We start from the raw sequence: 20735 nt of genomic DNA, 5'->3' as shown, positions 1-20735 counted from the left end.
AAGAACTGTTCAGTTTTGATATAAACTGAACAGAGAGCAAATTTAGGTAGTAGAGTACATTATAGTTAAATTAGATGTTTTCAGTAGTTTACCCCTAAGTCATGGTTTTATTTTTCTGAAAGATAAAATTCCACTGAGGAACCATCAAACACAACAGCTGCAGTGTAAACACAACAGGATGATCTTTATGCAGCACCAAAAGCCTGCATAAAAATGTCAAAGTCTGTCATGAAAAAAAAATCATAGTTAATGACAGTTTAGAAAGCATTTTAACACACATCTCCTTCAGACAGCTCCATGAGGAAGAGGACATTTAAAAAAGCTTAGGCGTTTCTTGCTTTTGAAATAACCAGGGGACAGAAGAATTGGTATGTATTAGCTTTAGTCTGTCTCGCCCAGGCTGAGATTAGATGTCTCAGATTTAATTCGTGAAATAAAATAACAGTAAATTACTACCCACACACGAACACAAAAATGAAGTAACTTGAACTTGAACAATGGCCACAGAATCTTTAATTATCCAAAAACATGCAATTGTACCCTCTAACACATACAGACATTTGAACACAAAACCCCCTAGGGTTAAGATCAAATAACACATAGCAATATTGAAATTCCAGTGCTACAATAGGACGTAAAGGGGGTCTCTCTTCATAAACTCTCACACAAACAGCTACAGGCGCGTGCATGCACACATACACTAACAAGTAACATAAGCACTTGCACCTGCCTCCAGCCCCTCTCATAAAATCTGTCAGTCACACATTAGCTGACACGTTTCTATTAGAACCCCAATGTAACAGCACTCAGCAGAATGATGGAAACATAAACAAACTATTTGATATCTTACAATTAATGTGAGACACTGATGAAAAGCTTTTGTTGCCTTGTGAGAATGCAGTTGAGTGTGTTTGTTCTCGCGTTGTGGACATTTATTTGGTTATTAATTTAGCACCAGACTGTATAAAACACCACATTCCCACCACTCTTCACAACTGCTACAAAGACGTTATAGAGTACAGGCAGCAGAGCATGACTGAGCAGGCCCTGAGAGAGACACAGAAAGACAGCGAGTAGAGGTGGAGACTGACTGAGGGAAAGAATTAAGTGTGTGAGAACCAGCAGATAGAGGGCAAGACAAAGAGACAGAGAAACAGAGACGGTGGTTTGTGTGGAGTTGGTCTTGAGAGCTGTATTAGCTGAGCTAATGATGCATACTGCTCTCTGCTACCTCCCCTCCACAAATACCTACCCAGTCAGCCACACACATGTGCAACTGCCAGATCTCTCTCTCTGTCTCTCTCTCTCTCTTTCTATCATGCACCCACACACCCACACCCACACACACACACACACACACACACACACACACACACACACACACAGTATTTAAATTGATGACTGGGATCAAAGAGATAGTAATAATGACGGGGCAAGAACAGGAACAAGCCAAAGATAAAACAGATAGTTAACTAATCCACAGGTTAGTCAAACTTATTTGAAAGAGGAAACCAAGACAAACAGTAATATTATTTCTCCAACAGTTCGTTGGGAGAAACCATCACAGTTACCTGGATTTGATCTGCTAATTTACAATTTACCATCATATAAAGTTGTTTGGATAATCTGTCTTATTTTTGTTTGTTCACAAGAAATCTGACTGTTTTATGTTTTATTTCCCCAGTCATCTTTGATCTAGCAATGACGTCTGTCTTGTTTCCAGATCTCAGCAATTACTTTACCGAGTACATTGTTGCCATTACTGATGAGAAAGTATAAAAAACTACAAAAATATGTCTCAAGTTATAAAAAGTGGAATTATCCTTTTTAGGATTGTCTATTCCTGAATATGTGTGTTCTTAATGAAGAGGAAATTAAAACCTGTATCCTCCACAGTGGGTAGCCGAGTTATTCAGCTCTGCTAACTTGTGACAAAACAGTGTGTTTTTGTGTGTGTTTGCATGTGTGTGTGTGAGATATAAGGAGAGATCAGGGGGAGTTTGCGTGAGCTGTAATAGGAATACAGCTGGATATCCTGTCAATAGTGTGTCTGTGTATTTGTTTTCACAGCTGAGATGACAGGCAGATCCTAAGAAGCCATCTGTTGTCAAACAGAAGGTAATAGAATAGCTTTGATGAACTACTCTACAGGCATATTCATCTTGTAATATTTGGGGGACCAACTCCTTCCAAGCTTTTCTCCACAAACACATCATCACATCACTATTAACCAGTGACCAATGTTTTACCTTGGAAGCAGCATCACACAAACATTATCTGACTTTCTCTACCTTGTATGGACAGGGGATGTGATAGAGCCTGCAGTTCTCCTCCATCCATGTTGTCTCCCAAATGTTGCGGTAGGTGTGTTCGTACAGGTGGCACCCGATCACAGTCAGCAAGGGAAGCAGGTAGAGCACAGAGAACACTGACATTCGGATCATGAACTTGACTAATTTGGTCTGGTTCTCCTTCTCCAGAGGGATCTCCATGCGCACTCGATTCAGAGCCACAATCCCGACCAACAGGAGAGAGACACCCACCTGACAACAGAAAGGCAATTTGACTCAGTGACAGAAAACTAAAATTAATGGGTTTTTTTAAAGAGCTAGGAGACGGTCAATCATCCACCAATCCATTATCTAATCTATCCATCGCTCCATAATTCCAGTCAACAAAACACTCGTGTTTCATTTCATCCACCCACCCTTTAATCTATTCACCCATCCATCCTACTCAACCACTCTTTCATCCACCCACCCACTCATTTATCTTCTGACTGTACTCACCGCCACGTTAAGGCAGAGCGGTGCCAGAACAAACCACCTCAGGGCGTCTATGTCATACAGCCCTATGAAACACACTCCACTGATCCCATCTCCTTCAATTTTGTTCAGGGCCAACAGGGTGACAGTCAGGGCCCCTGGGACACCCCAGGCAACGGCATGGAAGAGGAGGGCTTTCTTCTCAATGGCCTCGCTGCCCCATTTAGGCACAGCGGCCAGGAACCACGTGATTGTCAGTATGACCCACCATACGCTGCCGGCCATGGTGAAGAAATATAGCACCATGAAGAACAGGGTGCATACCTGAGAGATGGAAAAGGAATGATAACTTGTAATCAATAATGTGGAAGAAGTCATCGACCCATTAACAAGTGAATATATGATCAATTAAACTCTGAAGTTAATCATCTAATAAGCATCTTACAGGAGTTAATAAGACCTACATTTAAAGCTATCACATGTTAAGAATGTTTCAAATTGCTACTTAAACATCTGTTCAAATTCATTATGATCAATCATCAGAGAATAACTGGCTAACTGGTTTTCACAGTATCTAAACTATAAATAAAACATTGAAGAAAATATATAATGTAAATGGATAATCAGTACAACATACACTAAACAGGCCGTGAGATGCGTGATGTTATTGTGGTGACTAAAACTCTCACCTTGTTGTGTGAGCCCTGAGTTATGGTTGACGCTCTGAACTGGGAAGGGCTGACTGCGTTGCACGCTACCCTGTCTTCCAACAGGAACCCCAGAAAGAAAACCAGGGACACCATGACATAACACACAGCGTAGAAGATTATTGGCCGCTCAGGGTATCGAAACCTAATGAGGTGAAAAAAAATTGAAAATGTGAAAAGCATAGAACAACAACAAATAAATGTTCTTTCCACTTACATTTAAAATCAATTTAACAAGTGATTCTTGTGCTTCCACTTAAATTTGTGCAATCATTTTACAAGTCATATTTCTGTTTTTTTCTTTAGTTTGGAAGTGATCAGTCTCAATAAGTTAATGTAAGATATCATACAACAATCCTCCATTCAAACCTGGTAACATCGATGAGAAACGTCAGGAAGGTGAAGAGTGTTGAAGATAGACAGACAATGGAAACAACTCCTATGAAGTAGCGGATAAAAGTCAGCTCCTGCTTGTTGAAAAACATGGAGGGACACGGGGCAGAACAGTCCTTTTTGCCCATAAATGTGTAACCCAGGTCTGGGTCCACCTTGAGCTCTCTGGGACACCAGAAACCGTAGTCTCTCTGGACAGTCAGGGATGACTGGTCAGTGGGCTCTGTGTCTGTTAGCAGGTCCTCTGGACGAGGATAGGGCTCATCACAGTCTGGGAACCTGGACAAGAATAATTCTGTTAGATAATGCAGCTTAATCTGCTTTCAATTTATCTCAGACACTTATTGATATAAATGGGGTAGACACAATATCAAAAACACCTCGCAGTATAACTGGAAATTCAACTCAACAGCACCAGAACACTGTAACCTCTATGAAGATAGGATTTATTGTTTGTATTCTTTTTTTTCTTCTTGTCTGTAGACTGTTTATTCGACTGAATTAGTTTTAGACAGGTGTACCTAATAACCTGGCAATCAAGTGTAGAAACATACAGGTCAAAAAGCTTATAGAAAAGATGAATAAGACATGGCCAGATACCAGGAAAATATATTTAAAAAGTGAGAAGGAAAGAAGATAAAGAGGTGGGGGTTGCTGTATGGAGATACAGGAGAGGTGACAGTCAAAGAAAGTGAGAACAGTGACAAGGTGCTGAAGTTTGGAGTTACGTAGGCTTGATGTTGGTTTGCAGTTGGCATGAATTCAGAGAGAGGCAGCAGGCAAAGAAGCAGTGCAAAACACATATTGCAGGCTCAGTCTTCTGCAGACTGTGTACGTATATTCAAAACAAAACCAGCTGTATTATCTCAGACGCAACACCATGTTTGTGATGACATTGTTTATATTTCCACATACTGAGTTGATTTTTAAATGTAATACACATACACACCTACTACACTCCATGTCATCTGGCCAGGCTAATCCAAACACCTCCATGAGTTTGTGGCACTCATCCTTGGCCTGCTGGCAGAGGGATCGACATGGCATGGTCACCTGGCCGTACACAGTGCACACCGGAGCGTACAGAGCACACAGGAACATCCTCAGGTCAGCACTGCAAACTAGGTTCACCACGGGATGGAAAGGCTGCAGAGGAGAGAAATGTATTTAGTTTTTAAGTTGTGTTTGAACCCGCCACAAAACTCTAAGGTGTGATAGTAAGCAATGGCTAGTGCAAAATTGTGTTTCATAACGGTCTCAAAGCTCTCTTTCAAACATTCACACATCCTTCCAATGTTACTTCCCAATATCAGTGGGAACCAGCTTGACAAGTTGTTATCAAATCTGTCAAGCGTGGAGGAAAGAAGGTTAAAGTTAACTGCTATCAGTGGCAAATATGAGAAGGCTCACATGAAACCTGAAATAGCCATCAAAGAGGACATAGGGAGTGCCAGAAGGAGGACAAATGTGTTCTTAACTCCTCTGCTGCAACTTATACTACTCAGTATACCATCAATATTTAAAGGCTCATGAAACATGTATAGCAGCAATCATATTACCAAACATCCCTTTGAAGTAGGGGACAGCAAAGACAGTTGAGCCACAGAGATACACTGAACAAACAAACAGCAGGCCTACCCGCACGCTAAGGATTATCAATTCTGTCACTGTAGTGGTACTTTGAAAATGAGAAGGCAGGCTTGTGACCTCCAGGCTTCTGTTTCAAATTCAAAGAATGATTGAGAAAATGTGAGTGGTGGAAAGGACAAAAATCTCCCTTAGTAAAAAAAACTTGGTAGTCGAGCAGTTAGCGCATAACACCTAACTGCAACGCTGGCAGTTGATTCCAGTGAGCAAACTTTGTTGCATGTAATACATTACATTACATTACAGTCATTTAGCAGACGCTTTTATCCAAAGCGACTTACAGTCAGTAGTATATTACATATCATTCACCCATTCACACACTGATGACAGGCTACCATGCAAGGTGCCACCATCAGACTCTAACTAACATTCATGCAACATCCAGTCCACACCGATGGCAAGCCTTCGGGAGCAACTTGGGGTTAAGTGTCTTGCCCAAGGACACATCGACTGCCGAAGCTGGGTACCACCGACCCTCTGATTGGAGAACTACCTTGCTCTCCACTACGCCACAGCCGCCCCTAACCCTAACCCTAACCCCTAACCCTAACCCTAACCCCTACCCCTCTCTTGGCCTGTGTTTATTGTCTGCCTCTTCTCTGTCAACCTATTTAATAAAGCCAAAAAAAGCACCCGCCATACCTCTGGACGAATACAATTTAGTGTGAGCTGTTCTATTTTTTTATTCTATGCAACACAAAGCTATACAGAGGCAATGGATCAATTGTCAGGGATCTCTAAAGCAGGGTGGGCAGTACACTAACACTTCCTTTCAGTTGATAACTGGTGGCTACTTCTGCTCCTAATGACTATGAATGAAGTGAATTATTCATCAAGTTGTTCTTCAGAAATTAAACTAGGCCTTCAATACTAAAAATGCACAGTGGGACAATTTAAAATATGTATAGAAGTCTGTTAATGTGTACACAGTTTTAAAACTGTGGTAGTATCTCTCAGTTCTCTCTCTTTCTCTCAAGCCACAGCCTTGTTTGTGAATTTCATATGAAAAGAGAACCACTGTGTTTTAATGAGCATAAGTACCAAGAGACGGAGACTTCATTGGTTGGTGTGAAAATGTTGTGAACTTTAAAACAACTTTAATAAAGCCTTATTGAGTGTCAGACAACTTAAACAAACACTTTTGTGCAATATGCACACCCAATATATCCAACATAAGTTATTGCTGTGCTCGTACATCAGCAACAGCCAGCAACATAATGTGCCCAGTGTGCTTTAAGGGTTATGTGTGCAAAGTGACCTGCATCTAATCAGCTGTTTAAAATGTCAAATCATCCAGCTTCACTAAAGCGGAGTATTGAATGCAGCTTTCACAAGAGAAATCAGAGCAGAACCATGACAGCAATGAATGGAGCCTAGAACAATGAGTGAATATAAAATATGTGTACATGTGACACAAAACAGTGCACTTACATTGATTGCTCCCCACAAAAGCTACTGTATGTGCTAACAGACTGTATGAGTGCATTTGTGCAAATACCCATGCATCAGTGAATGTGTGTGTGTGTGTGTGTGTGTGTGTGTGTGTGTGTGTGTGTGTGTGTGTGTGTGTGTGTGTGTGTGTGTGTGTGTGTGTGTGTGTGTTTTCATGCATGTTTCTGTGTGGAGCCAAGCCTTGTGAGTATGTTTTGATCGTTCTCAATCGCTGTGTTCTACATCTGCACATTGGAGAGATGTTCCACCAGTAAAAGGGTGCAGCGGTGCATGAGCTGTGTGACATAGTTTTGAGTTTTGCACGGAAACACATATACGCATGCACACACATTCACACAACACTCTGCTCCATTCAATAATTCACTCTTTTTACAAACCATGTGTATTTTTTCCTAGCATGTTGACTCGCAAGCCTCACTGTGTAGTGACTGGAAGCACCTGAGCTTTGATTGTGGTCTAATCTTCATTCAGGATGCCCTGCATTTGAACCACAATGTTTTCAATACATAATTATGTCTGGCTATTAAAATAATAATGATCCAAATCAACACAAGGCGAAGCAGACCTGGACAACCACTGTCACAGAGATGTAAATTAAATGATATGTTTTAGCACTGAGGTCAGAATAAGCGTTGGTGTTGTTCAAAACTTCATTATTGTAATTTGGAAGGACACAAAATTATAAACACCACCCATTATATTGTAGTCCAGTACAACACCATCTTCAGCTATAACAAAAATATGACATAAACATAAAATTGAATGTAGACAACTCCGACAGTCACCAAAAAGGTTTTTTTCTATTAACTTTGTGAATGTAGACTTTATGGGAGAGCTGTTTTTATTGAATTCCATCATATTGCACAAATGTACCTAATAAAGCAGCTATTGTGTGATTAAGAAATTCAGTGCAGTGGCCACAGTTCTAATACATAACTAGTATTGATGTCAGTTAATGTGTGTCTGATGCAAAGAGTTCATGTAAATTAAGATCGGTAAGTCTTCAGTTGCCCTCAACAAAAACGGATGTGGACATCCCTCTGAACAATCTCTCTTTCCTAGTCCGTCAACCTCTCTCACTCATACTTCTGGTACGAGCCCGAGGCCACACTTAACGGAGTAGTAGTTTTTTCTGTAGTGTGTCTCACTGCCCAGCAGAATGAAGCCTTTCTTTATGTCTCCTCGTACCAACTCTACAGCGAATGTGTGTGACTACCATTTTGCGTGTCCCCATTCTGCCTATTTCTCCTGTGCATGTGGGGTTACGCATGTGCGCATGTGAATGTGTGTGTGTCATTGTTCTTGTATTCTGGGTAAGTAAGATGTCCCAGTTATCTTGTTTCTCGGTGTGTGAGTCTGCAAGGCTTTAGTGCGTGCACAAGTCAATGCGTGTGTGCAGATATCTGTGTGCAATTGTTCTGGCAGTCAGGGCAATTGCCCCCCCATCTCCCACCAGAAAGAGAATATTGATATTAAGTGGCCTAACTGTGCCACCCAACGAGAAAGGAGGGGGGCAATCAGTTTTCCATGGAGGACGACTAGGGTGAGTTGTCTGGCATTTTGTGGTCAGTTGTGATCGAAGAGAAGGGAAAGGAAAACAGAAAAGCCCTGAGGATGCAGACTTCTACTAAAGGATGGAAACAAAGATGTAAAAGAGGGAGATAAGAAGAATATGTAAACGGAAGAGGAAATGTAGTGCATCAGCTTCCAGCAGAATTTTAATGTCTCTCTCTTTCAACCCAACCAACAGGGAAAAAATATAATTTAATTGAAATGGGCTTAGTCATTGTATCGCCAAATGCAACCTATTTATTCGTCTGTTGAGTGTTTTAGTGTAATATAAATTATGAGTGAGATAGCTGCAGTTCTTTTGAATTTGGCTCACATAAGCCAATAAAGTCATTTCTGTACAAGCAAGAACCTTCACCTACCATCCACTCAAGTGGCCCAGTTTGCAACTTATTTTAATTTCCCAAATGCATCCTTTATAAGTGCCTTGATTAAGATAATAAAGACTTTATGTACCAAAGGCCATTTGTCTTTTACACATACAGTACAGCATCTGCTGTTTGAAAAATACTAAATAACATAGTGCAACATACAGTACAAAGACAGACTGTCCCGATTCTTTACAATATCTGAAAAAGATTCCCACTGCATTTAGCTAAAATAACTTTATAATTTGCTCAACAACAATGGGCACCTCGAAATTGAGTTGAACAGTCAACAGCAACAACACATTTCAGTTTGAAACCTACTAATAGATATCCATAAAAAGGCTATACAACAAAAATTGCTGGTAGGTTAACAGGCAATGCTGGAAAAAATTTAAATTCAAAATCAACTAAAAGGTGCATTTGTGTATGGGAGTGTTTGATTTGGACAGGCAATTGTGAGCATTCGGAATAAGAAGCGGGGTTGGTTTTTTGACACAGAGGAAAATTAGAAAAAAAGACCCTGACTGGTCCACCTCTTGTTCAATAGAGGGATTAAGTTTCTTTCTCTTTACTCCCTGTCTCAAAAGAAACCTAGGGGGAGGGAGAGAGAAAGAAATAGAAGGAGAAAAAACCTTTAAGTAAAAAAACGACAAAGAAAAACGGAAATAGCCGAAACACAGGCAGAAGAAAGAGTCACGACATTCATGTTTTGCAAGCAATTCCGTTTCTGGATAACTATAACCACTGTAGATTTGATAGTAAAAAGAAATAAGTGCATACAATATTATAAGCACATGGGGTGTTGCATGTAAAAACGCTTTTCTGGTTGAATAAAGTCCCGGTTTGTGGGTTTGTTGGGGATTAAAGAATATATGGTGACAATGTAACAGAGCAATGTTGCATATCACATAAAATCAGCAAGCCTGTTAGCTCAGGAAATGCTAGAGGATAAATCTTTTTTGTTATTGACCATCAACCGCCAATCACTTTTCTATGGCTACTCTTTCCTACTGACAATCCGAAAAATATTTTAATTATAGTTGATCTCCAAAAACCTATTGCACAATAATTAAACATTTTGGAATTAAACATTGATGAGTGATAAGATAGATGAAAGTTGTTTTGTTCCATTTTAAAGTGTTTTTATTATATGGTTTGCAACTTAAGACTCCTACAGTTAATAGTTCTGGCCATAACCAAAATTGGCCTATCCACAAAATAAATTGATGGCTGTGCCAACAACCAACTGCCAAAAGTCGTATAGCCCCAACTGATTATCAAACTAATTACACTTTCTATTGCCCCAGTCCTCCCTCCCTTTCTCCTTTCCCCCTCGCTCTTTGCGGTAAGAAGAGGTCGGGTTCTGTTGATCCAGATTCAGATCCAAAGAGGAAAAATGTATATTGGGCTTTTGGGCATGTGCAATATCTTTGAGTAGTCTGTTTAGCCAGTGTGTGTGGTTGTGTGCATCTGTGTGTGCTTAAAACTGTTATAGACAATCGTGTCAGCCAACTCTGAAGAAACTCATACATTTCCAAGTGTATGAGGAGAAGGAAGAGGAAGAGGAGGAGGAGGAGGAGGAGGAGGAGGGAGGGAAAGAGGAGAAAAACTGGAATGGCTTGGAGAAAAGACTGGCGGTTTCCCGGTGGATTAGGGAGTCAAATGGATTGGAAGGAGTGTTTAGAGTGTGAGAACCTGAGACGACGCACATACATACTTCCTGAAACACTCACCAGCTTTGTGTTGTGGTCAGATCAAGGTGACAGGCTGTTGGGTCTAAGCCTACAAAGAAACAGCTCCTGAACTGGCAGCCATGCCCGCTATAAAAAACACCCAGTTGTCCAACTTTGTGTTCTGGTATTCAACATTGTGAAAATAACAAATGTGCAATGTCTTATCTGGTTCTGGATTTCCACAAGTAGTGGATGTTTGTCTTGTCTTATCGATGATGTTTATTGACTTCATGTTGTTGTTTTTATGACATTTTAAGGGCTCTCAGTGCTTTCAGCCCTCAATTATGATGAATAAAACCACTCAAATGCAAACTAGATCATCTCAACTAATATAAAATCCAATGAAAACTATATATATCAAATGCAAAGTGTTTTCATGAAAAAAATTCGGGAAAACATTTTTAGTCTGGTAAAAAACTGGTGGCGTGCATGTTTTGCAAATAAGTGTTTCAATGGAACATTTTTGTGCACTGACTGTAGTCTATCAAGTAACAAATCAGTACCCTTAATCCTTTAACCCTACACATTAAGAGGACTAAAATGTTGATCTTTTAATGCATTGGTGGATGCAATGTATCATTTCTTGCACCTCTTTCTGGCAGTCGAGGTGGAATTTAAAAGTGAAATATACGGCTTTTTGCTACTAAACTTGCAAAAGTCCATCTGGACACACATCACCCTCACACGCTCTCTAGCACTTTTTATTCCTCTCGTGCCATCTCCATTCCACACCCAAACTCGCTTTCAATCCGTCAGGCCGTGCAGCACAAATGCAGTCAGACCACATCAGCTCTTCCTCCATTAGCTAGCTACAGTATAACATCCCTGCAACATCCCCTCTCCACTAGCTATTACAACTAAATCCTCAATTTTTCTCTGAATATATGCAGAAACTGTAATGTTCCCATTTGCTTCTGCCTCTCTACTGCAACTCAATCCCTCTTTTTTTCCTCCTCACACTCAAACTATTAACTGCATCCGTACATTAGAGCCAATCACAGTCTCTCTCTCTCGCTCTCTCTCTCTACAGCGTAAGAGAAGAGCATCGTTTTAGTACACAAATTACGTAGCAATTACATGATCCCTCCATCTCCCTCTCCTTGCACCAGCTCACCTCCTATTTTCCATTTTATTCTCACAGCATTGACTTCTTTTCTTGCTGCTCTTCCCCACTTTTACTTGTTAGATTAAATCTCTAGCAACATTTTCTACAATCTCGCTCAGATGATGAATGTGTTCATAGACAAATTCACACCACAAGACACACACACACACACACACTCTCTGGCTATGTGCCTGCCTCTTCACTCCTCTCACAGGCTCGTGAGAGAGACAGGCGTTGGCCATGAATAGATGAAATGAACAGACCGCGATGCTCTCCTCCCTAATCTCTGAAAAGACAGTTAAGAAAAGGGGCACCCTTCTCTCACACTCTCTTCGTCTTTCATTCATTTGTTCGTTTATCCGTGCCCATCCATCGTTCAGTCGGGAGGACCGGACAAAGCCTTTAATGGCATTCCCCTTCACGTTCACTTCCCCTCCTCCTCTCCTCCTATCTTCTTTCTCCTGTATTCATCTCTTATTTTCCTTGCCTCCCATTTACTCCTGGCAATTACGCTGACATGCACTTGTCCTCCTCCTCCTCCACTTTCTCTGCCAACATCAGCATTCATTGACTTACCCTACGTTTTTTTAACCTGTCGTTTGACAGAAACTATTAAGCAACATGTCTTAATCACAGTGCATCTTTTCTCCTCTGTCCTCATCCCTTGGTTTCTTTTCAGTCACCAGACTTCTATTCTATCTCATCATGCTCCTAAATTTTCATATTTTGTTTTTTTCTCAAAGATACACATAGCAATGATAAATTGTATTTTTTGACTAACAGAGCCAGTACAAATCTCACATCTTAGTTTTCCCCCCCAGCATACTCAAGTCTGGAAATACTCGCTAATGTTTAGACCTACTGGGAAATGTACATCACAAACAGTAGATATTTAGAGGATAACATGGTGCTCTGCTTCTCTAACGTGTAAAAACTGTTTAACAACTAATTCTGAGATTTATAGATAGAAAATCAGGTATCTTTCTCTGAATGAATGACCCATTTTGCCTCCAGTGTATCCATTGATTTTGGCGGATAGTTTCAGCTTGGTTCCATGTGGAAAATGTCAAATCCGCTCCAACAACACTACCACAGCTTATGTGTCAACTGCAAATGACATTGGCGGGTCAGAAATCACTTGCTGACTGAATAGGGCAAAACATAACAAAACAAAACACCCTCCCTTTACCAACAAGGAATCAGCTATATTCTCACAATGCCTGGTTGAACGAATGATGACAAAAAAATGGGATCTCAGTCTGACGCTCAGGATAATTTATGAGAAAGAAATGTCAATGTTATTATGCAAGTTAAGAAAGACAACTGTCAATCGTCTTCAATACAGTTTGAAATTGCTAGAAATTATATCTTTCTCCACCTAAATGCTGCTATATGCCAGAGCAAAAATTGTGGGTTGACTTTTAAAGGCTGCGCTGTGTCTCAAATCCACAATAGAAGCCTTTGTATGGGCGGAGACATTATATTCTTCAAGTACACCATGTCTGCCCATGACAACACGGCTTTGACTGCAAATATCACAGCTTTTGCAGACCTCGCATTACTCTTCACATCTTCCAGGACAAATAGCCCTTGAGAGCAATGTATATTTTTCAAATAATGACCTACCAGTGTGAGTCCCCTATTTCCTCTCTTTCCCTTTTATTACCAGTCCTTTCCCTTCTCCTCCTACTCTCCTTAGTTTAGTCCAGAACATGCACTCATCATCTAATTTCCCTCTCCTACCCTTCCCGTCTGTCTCCCTCCATTCCTCCCCTTCCTTCTCTGCCTATTTAACTACCATGGCAACAGGTAATGTGGTGGCGCTCACAGGACCATGTCTCATTGAGAATAGGAGGGCAAAGCACGTATGCAACCACAAACACATTGTGGTAAGACTCCTTTAATGAGTGAAGCCACCCAAAAAAGTATAGCAAACAAGCTCCCACAATGAGCAACACAAAAGAAGTGTGAAAATGAGAGTAAAAGAAACTGAGAGGCGTAGGAGAGAGGGTCAGATGAAATGATAGAGATGTAGATGGGGATAGCACCCACACATATCCTCACACCATCCAAGCCGCCTGTGCATATCCATCTGCTTACCGCTTAGATTATACAATCTGTTACAGTCAGATAAAACAAAATGCTATTTCCAGGAATCAATTATTGTTTTTCAAACTGATGAAGTCGAAGAAACTTTCAATTTGAAACTATAAAACATATAACTGTATCAATACATTCTTTAAAATGCCATGTTAAGTTTGCAATGCACCTTCATCCACAAATTTATTCAAATGATGTATGAATGTATATTTTGATCATGTTTGGCCATCTCCCCCATTAATATGCTGTCTGTTTATTGCATAATGTAATTTACATTAAACCACTCCATTGGTCAATGGTTTTATTCTTGGACTAACAATGTGAGTCACAGAGTAGGTGGGATGCTGGGGTTGGGCCTGTGTTGGGAGGACAAGATGGGAGATGGATGTAAACAAGCAGAAGTGAACCACATGCAGTAAAGCAACTCATGGGCTGGAAACCAGTGAACATATCAACCTCACCAAACTATGGAGAAATGCTAACAATGCGTACATAAAGCAGAATAAAATGACTCACATCCCATGCAGGATATAAGCAACCATTCTCTGTTCGCACTGATTTGAACAATTTAAAAATCCATGTGACTAGATACATTTTAATGTGAGAATTTTGGGGGGGAAGAGCTGAGAGTTGCATGTGTCTCAATAAATGTACAATTAGTAGCTCTACAGCTTTTAATGCTGATGCTGGTCCTGACCTGCAGTATGCTGAAAATGTTAGAGCTGCCTTGTGTTGAGTGGCTTTGCGTGAGAAGGGGATCAGTGATGTGTGTGTGTGTATGTTAGTGTTAAGTTGGGCTTAACAGTGAGTGTTACACATCTATCACCAGGCGTACATACACAAACAAGCACACTTCCCAGGCTGGGTCATGGGTTCAGATTAAGACTATAAGACATGGATAACCTATATTCATGTGTTTTATCAGAGCTGAACACCGAAGGACTTCACACGAATAGAACACATGTATTGTATGGACTACACTATTTGACACGCAGAAGTAGAGTGGCGTGCATGGAGGGATACAGAGAAGCCCGATGTAGACACGACACCAACACCTGGAAGGAGTGAACAACAGATGGACTACATAAAAGAATTACAAAGGGTTTAACAGGTGCATGAATGGACAGCGAATGGAGACCAAAGCGCTTAGCAAACACGCTATGCTTTAGTGCTGAAATGGTTCGTCAATAAGGGATATGTAAGAGCAATTTACAAAAATATAGCAACAAATATTCACACAATAATTCTGAACGGCTACATTTGTTGATTGTCCTACATCTTTTGTGTCAGTATTCCACATTGTCACAAATTAAAAGCAAAATGCATTAAAGATACTTGGAAATATGGATAATTTAAGTCCTCAACCAAATAAGTAAAACGTTCACCAGTGCCGGCTTCTCACACGTCAGTACTTGCTGCTTTACCATGTTTTATGTCATTTTAATTGAGATACACTTTTTGTTTTTGGACTGTTGGTCAAAGACAGCAAGGGATTTGAAGATGTGACCTTGGATCACCTTGAAGAGTGATGGACATTTTCATTTTCATTTTAACTGGGGAAATAATGATCTAGGGCTGTCCTCTCTTAGTTAACCGGTTGACTTATTTGTCGTTTTTGTCCAAATCGATTAGTCCAAGTCGTTTTTTTATGCTTTTTTTCATGTGGAATGACATATATCCAAATCATGAACATATCTTTGGTAAACACAAGAATACGAAATTGTGTGGTGATTTTGTGTGATTTTAGAGTAACTAAGAATTTCTATGGTCAGAGACAGCCCTATAATGATAAGATTGACAAATAACTAAAATAATTGGAGTATTAGTAGGTTGGAGAATTCAAGTCACATACACCAGGGCTTCATACGTTTATGGAAACCTGTGGTATTTTATTAACAGTGGGCTACAGAGCAGTATTTGAGCAATGCAAAATCTCTCCAATCTTTCTTAAAAGCTCTCTTAACTTGGCATTGTGAGGCTGGATAAGCAGCGGTGGCAGCTATGCTGATGGGAACATTCTGCCAAAAAACAGCACCAGGCAGTGCCTTTGTTCTGTGCATAAATAAATGATTGCTTCATTTGGGCTGGCAGCTTCAATAGACTCTGTAGGAATAAGCAGGATAATCAAGAGTTCAACTGAAATAAACGGGAACCTTTAAACTGAATGAGGACCTGTCTGTCTCTGCCAGAGTGAATAGGGTAATCAGCCTCTTCAGATACACACACAAACACAAACACACACATATAAAACACAGCACAAACACAACCAAGCCATCACACACTCACAAAAACACACTTCTATAAAATCTAATTTTCTCTTTAGTATCCACGTACACACACAGAGAAAAAAAAAAAAAAAACACAACAGACCATGCTTAAGCACCACAAGCTTCAAACTCTCCAGATTTGGCACACACAAACTCTCTCTGTTTTTGGGACCTGGGTGCCCCAGGGTGGCCCTACTTGAACAGAGCAGTCTTATTTTGAAGGACAGGACCCCATACTGAGAGAAACACAAACACCGGAGACAGTAGGGTCTAAAGACTTTACACAACCTGTCACTCTGTCAGTATTTCCCTGTGCTTAGCCTGACATTCTGTTTCTGTTCAACTGCCCCATTTTCTTCTTTGTTACTCCCTCCCTCCTGTTGTTTCTGTGATTTAGGTATCTACCTCTACAACTCATAAACACCAGCAAAGTCTTCACTTTCTTGACCAAAGCTCAATTAATTAAATGATTCCCTCAGTGTGATAAACATGTACAATCAGCTCAAATCGTTGCATGAGAAAAGCACAGAAAATAGGTTGGCAAGCATATTACCAATAGTACTTATATTTTTTAAACTACTTCAATTGGCACTCATTGTGGAGTGGGTGGAGTTATCAAACAAGGGTGGTCTTGTGGGATATGAAAAGCTCTCTTTTCACAGCGATTAAGTATTCAACTGCCTGCCTGTCAGTTCATCATAGTCCATTGTTGTTTTCGAACCTGGGGCCCACAACAGGCCACACGGCTGCAGAAATGTGTCTCAATAATACCATTACCAAATATAAAGAAAAATATATATTATATAATATTAATACATTATATTGGAAGGCAATTTAAAGAGGCCTGCATGGCACAACTAAGAAGGGTGGGCAAACCACAACAAGAGATTGTGATTAAGACTCATACTCCCTGCAATCTAATGTAATTTTAAAAAGGAATACACAGTCTTTTTGTCCTCACCAAAACCTAACTTTTAGTAAAAAACCTGATAAGAGAAAAGACCATCTTGGTTTAGCTGAAATCTGCTTTCAACCTTTGATAATTTCAAAAGGTCCTTACATTCTTCCAGTTAACCATATTAGTATCACATTAATTACAAATGGCTACATGTATTTTAGGATGAGAAGAGGAGGAACACACACCAGTGTGATGAAAATAGTCTCACACACGTTAATAATTTCTTCATGGCATTGGACCAGTGGAGAGTGGGCGGCTGTGGCTCAGTGGAGAGCAGGGTCGTCCCCCAATCAGAGGATCGGCGGTTCGATCCCTGGCTCCGGCAGTCCATGTCGATGTGTCCTTGGGCAAGACACTTAACCCCAAATTGCTCCCGCAGGCTGTTCCTGCGGTGTATGTATGTGTATGAATGTTAGTTAGGGTCCTGATGTTCAGGTGGCACCTTGCATGGTAGCTCCTGTCATCAGTGTATGAATGGGTGTGAATGGGTGAATGATTAGTAATGTAAAAGCGCTTTGAGTGGTCGGAAGACTAGAAAAGCGCTATACAAGTACAGTCCATTTACCATTTACCAATGGTAAATTATATAATCCTTTATGGCATTGTGGCTACGAGTGTGCGACTAGTATTCTTCATAGTTGTGCATGTAACCAGAACCCTGCTTAATGGAGAATGCCTGAATGTGTTTACATGGACTAAGGCAAATATTGAGGCCTGAAATAACTTTATTTCTTATCGACATATTGAGAGCAAACCTGGTTTTATTACTTGAGGTAAGTGAAAAAGAGAAACACAGTGAATCCATGTATATAGTCTTGGCCTGAGATTTTGTGAGAGTAGTGTGGTAGAATGAATTATAAATATTAGGACATTTAGCATAGCATCCTTGTAAATAAAAAGAAAGTGACATGGACACTAAAATAAAAGAAGTCTAAATTAGTTTGTTATTATAGAGCCTGTTCTCTCACTGCGCTGTCAGTCTGAATGCCGCATTAGCTAAAGAAAGAGAAAACTGCAGCGTCTTATATCATTATAGACTTAAGTTGTTAGCATTGAGCATTGCTTTAAAAACGTGGGAGTCAGTAGGAAAGAAACTTGATTTCATATCAGCTGCATGCAAATGTACTAGTAATCAGGTTATAGCAGTACATGAAAATGCACTAACAAAACTAAACTTGATTTCTCCCAATAATGTGGTCTATTAGTGGGCTTGTAGATGAAGTGACTGAGAGCCCTCGGTCCCTTCATTCAGGGCTAGGGTTGCTGTCTATTTGCTTCATAAACACAGTGCTCTATTGTAGCCCAAATTAGCCTTTCTCTAACTGACCGTTGAGCAGGGACTCTCTAATCTCTCTCACTCCAGGATCCAAATGACAAAAGAGTGTGCTAGAATTGTCCGGAAAAACTCAATGAGGTATATTGTCAGCACAGAAAACCCTTCTGCTGCATAGTTTCTTTTAACCAGCACATACCACACTCTAAATGATAATTTACCACAGAGTTGAATCAACAGCTCTCTGACATTATAAGCTTCATAAAGCAGAGCTCCTGTTTTTGTCAGTGATAAAGAAATCTTTCAGAGAATGGCATTGATTCCAAGCGGCATGAACAAATGGGAAAATTAAGAAATTTAGGCCTTTGACAGATTTTAAGAAGAACTTAAAACCAAGTCTCTCCTAGATTGTGTTGTTCACAGATTGTTAATGGTTGAGAATGCACTCTACCTCACCTTAATTACACCAAAATAAAACTCCAGTGCAGAAAGCCAAATATCTACCCATTAACTCAAGGGAAAACTCCCTAGCCAAGCAGACATCTGGGCTCTGGAGGCCTCAGGCACAACAACCCTTGCACGATATTTATTTTTATATTTAACAAAGGAGAAAAAAAAGGCATGATGAGCTGTTCTCTGTTTCGTCAGTCTTGAGTTTTGTTTAAAGGCACCGTGCACCCATAAAAACATCCCCCTCCTTCCTCCCATCTTTCTTTGTAGGTAACTACATCAGAACCTCTATACACAAATGAGCTGACCTTTTCTAATTCATTTGTATCATTAACAAAATTATACATCAAGTGTGTTTCTTTAGAACTTGCTGACATTCACTGTCCTAGGAAGCATTGGTCCATATGTTATTCTAATATAAACTTTGAATATGAAATTTTAGGGGGGGGGTTAGGCTTTAGAAAATAATCTTCACTTTTAAGAAGAACTCGACATTAGGTTCAAGCCATGTGATCAGTTCTCACCTTTAAGACACACAATCACAATGATATCATAATATGATTAAATCTCTGTGTCTAACATGAAGAAAGCTCAAATTATGTCCCAACCTACAGCACATCCTCTGGGAACCATAACATGCAGTGACAGATGGACTATACAGGCCATATTCCTACGTGACATGCAGGCACAGAAGCATGCAAGCACACACACGCACACACACACACACACAAACACATTGACAAAGAAATCATTTCACTAGTCATACAATCTCCCTTTCTAATTTCATCTCCCTTCTCTTCCACGTTCCCCTCTTATGTTTCAGTCTCTCTCACACTCTTCCCTCAGGTTTAATTGACGATTGTGGCAGATGGGGTGGCGGTTGGTCTATGGGAATCAATGTCTTCATTGTGGGACTGAGAGAGAGATTAGCAGCTAGTTAGCACTAGTGAGAGATGGCAGCTGGTACCGTTAGCCTCCTCTGTCACTCATACACACAGCGAGAGGAAGTACAAGTGTCAGTTAACCCTTTGCTCGGCTCAAGAATTACCCACAAGAAATATACTGCAATGTACCTTAAACCCTGTCACTCAAACACCGAATAAATGAGGCCTAGGCTACAATGTTAATCGTGCACGCACACTCTGGGATAATCCATTTTTGGCTTAGCTTGACATAAAAAAAAAAAAAAAGACTAAAAAGGCAGTATTTCCAATGTCAGCCAAAACCGAGCACTAACCGAGGGCATATCTCCACACTATCCAAAATAGAGCAGGGTGTAAAAAAATGTTGTTAAATCCAGACCTGGAATATGTCTCAACCTGTGAATTGAAGACAACTCACAACAAAAATAAACGTAACATGACAGTTTAGTACTATTTGCAGGAAAGCTTAGACATGAAAGCTTTGCCACTGAGGCAGAGCAGAAATTCATCATGCGATATATGAACCAAAAAGTGACTGCAACAGCTGCGGACAATGGCTCCAGTTTCATTAAGGCATCTGAAATGTGTCACGCTGATTTGGAGGCAGTTGTTTATCTTACATTTTGTGACAAGTTCAATTACCAAAACTCAGACACACATAATCTCAACTGTCACTTGGTAGAAGACTTCTGTATTTTACCAAAGCCATCCCCTATTGTAGAAGATTTTTAAAACCATAACTGGCTCCATCAGGCTCACCATATTCGATAACTATAACTATCAAAAGACTTCATATAATTTTCCAATGACAATAAATGTCACATATTAATTCAACTGGAATGTAAGCTTTCTGTCTAAAGGTAAAGAACATAAAAGCCAAAGCCATTCATCATCAAATCAGAAAATAGTATAATAACTTAGTAGCAGTTATCTACCCAATAAAGTAATAAATGAAGAATGAAAATGTGGAATCCTTAAGAAAGATTCCTCTCTTTTAACACTATTATTTCACGCAGTTACAGATT

The 20735-nt window shown here is 40.1% G+C and overlaps 1 protein-coding gene across 3 annotated transcripts in view; it reads right to left on the bottom strand.

Annotated features, from left to right (window-relative positions):
- Positions 1-20735, bottom strand: part of LOC129099846 (frizzled-3-like) — a 34539-nt gene that overhangs the window by 9283 nt on the left and 4521 nt on the right. For all 3 annotated transcript variants that reach the window (XM_054609257.1, XM_054609274.1, XM_054609266.1), the window contains exons 3-7: positions 4815-5011; positions 3842-4144; positions 3455-3617; positions 2790-3089; positions 2292-2543 (exon numbers count right to left, since the gene is read on the bottom strand). In XM_054609257.1, coding sequence (XP_054465232.1) covers positions 2292-2543; positions 2790-3089; positions 3455-3617; positions 3842-4144; positions 4815-5011 — 1215 coding nt within the window. The remainder of the gene's footprint in view (positions 1-2291; positions 2544-2789; positions 3090-3454; positions 3618-3841; positions 4145-4814; positions 5012-20735) is intronic.

This window comes from Anoplopoma fimbria, chromosome 2, assembly GCF_027596085.1.
Source record: "Anoplopoma fimbria isolate UVic2021 breed Golden Eagle Sablefish chromosome 2, Afim_UVic_2022, whole genome shotgun sequence".
Classification (NCBI taxonomy): Eukaryota; Metazoa; Chordata; class Actinopteri; order Perciformes; family Anoplopomatidae; genus Anoplopoma; species Anoplopoma fimbria.
This window is presented reverse-complemented; position numbering and strand designations above follow the sequence as displayed.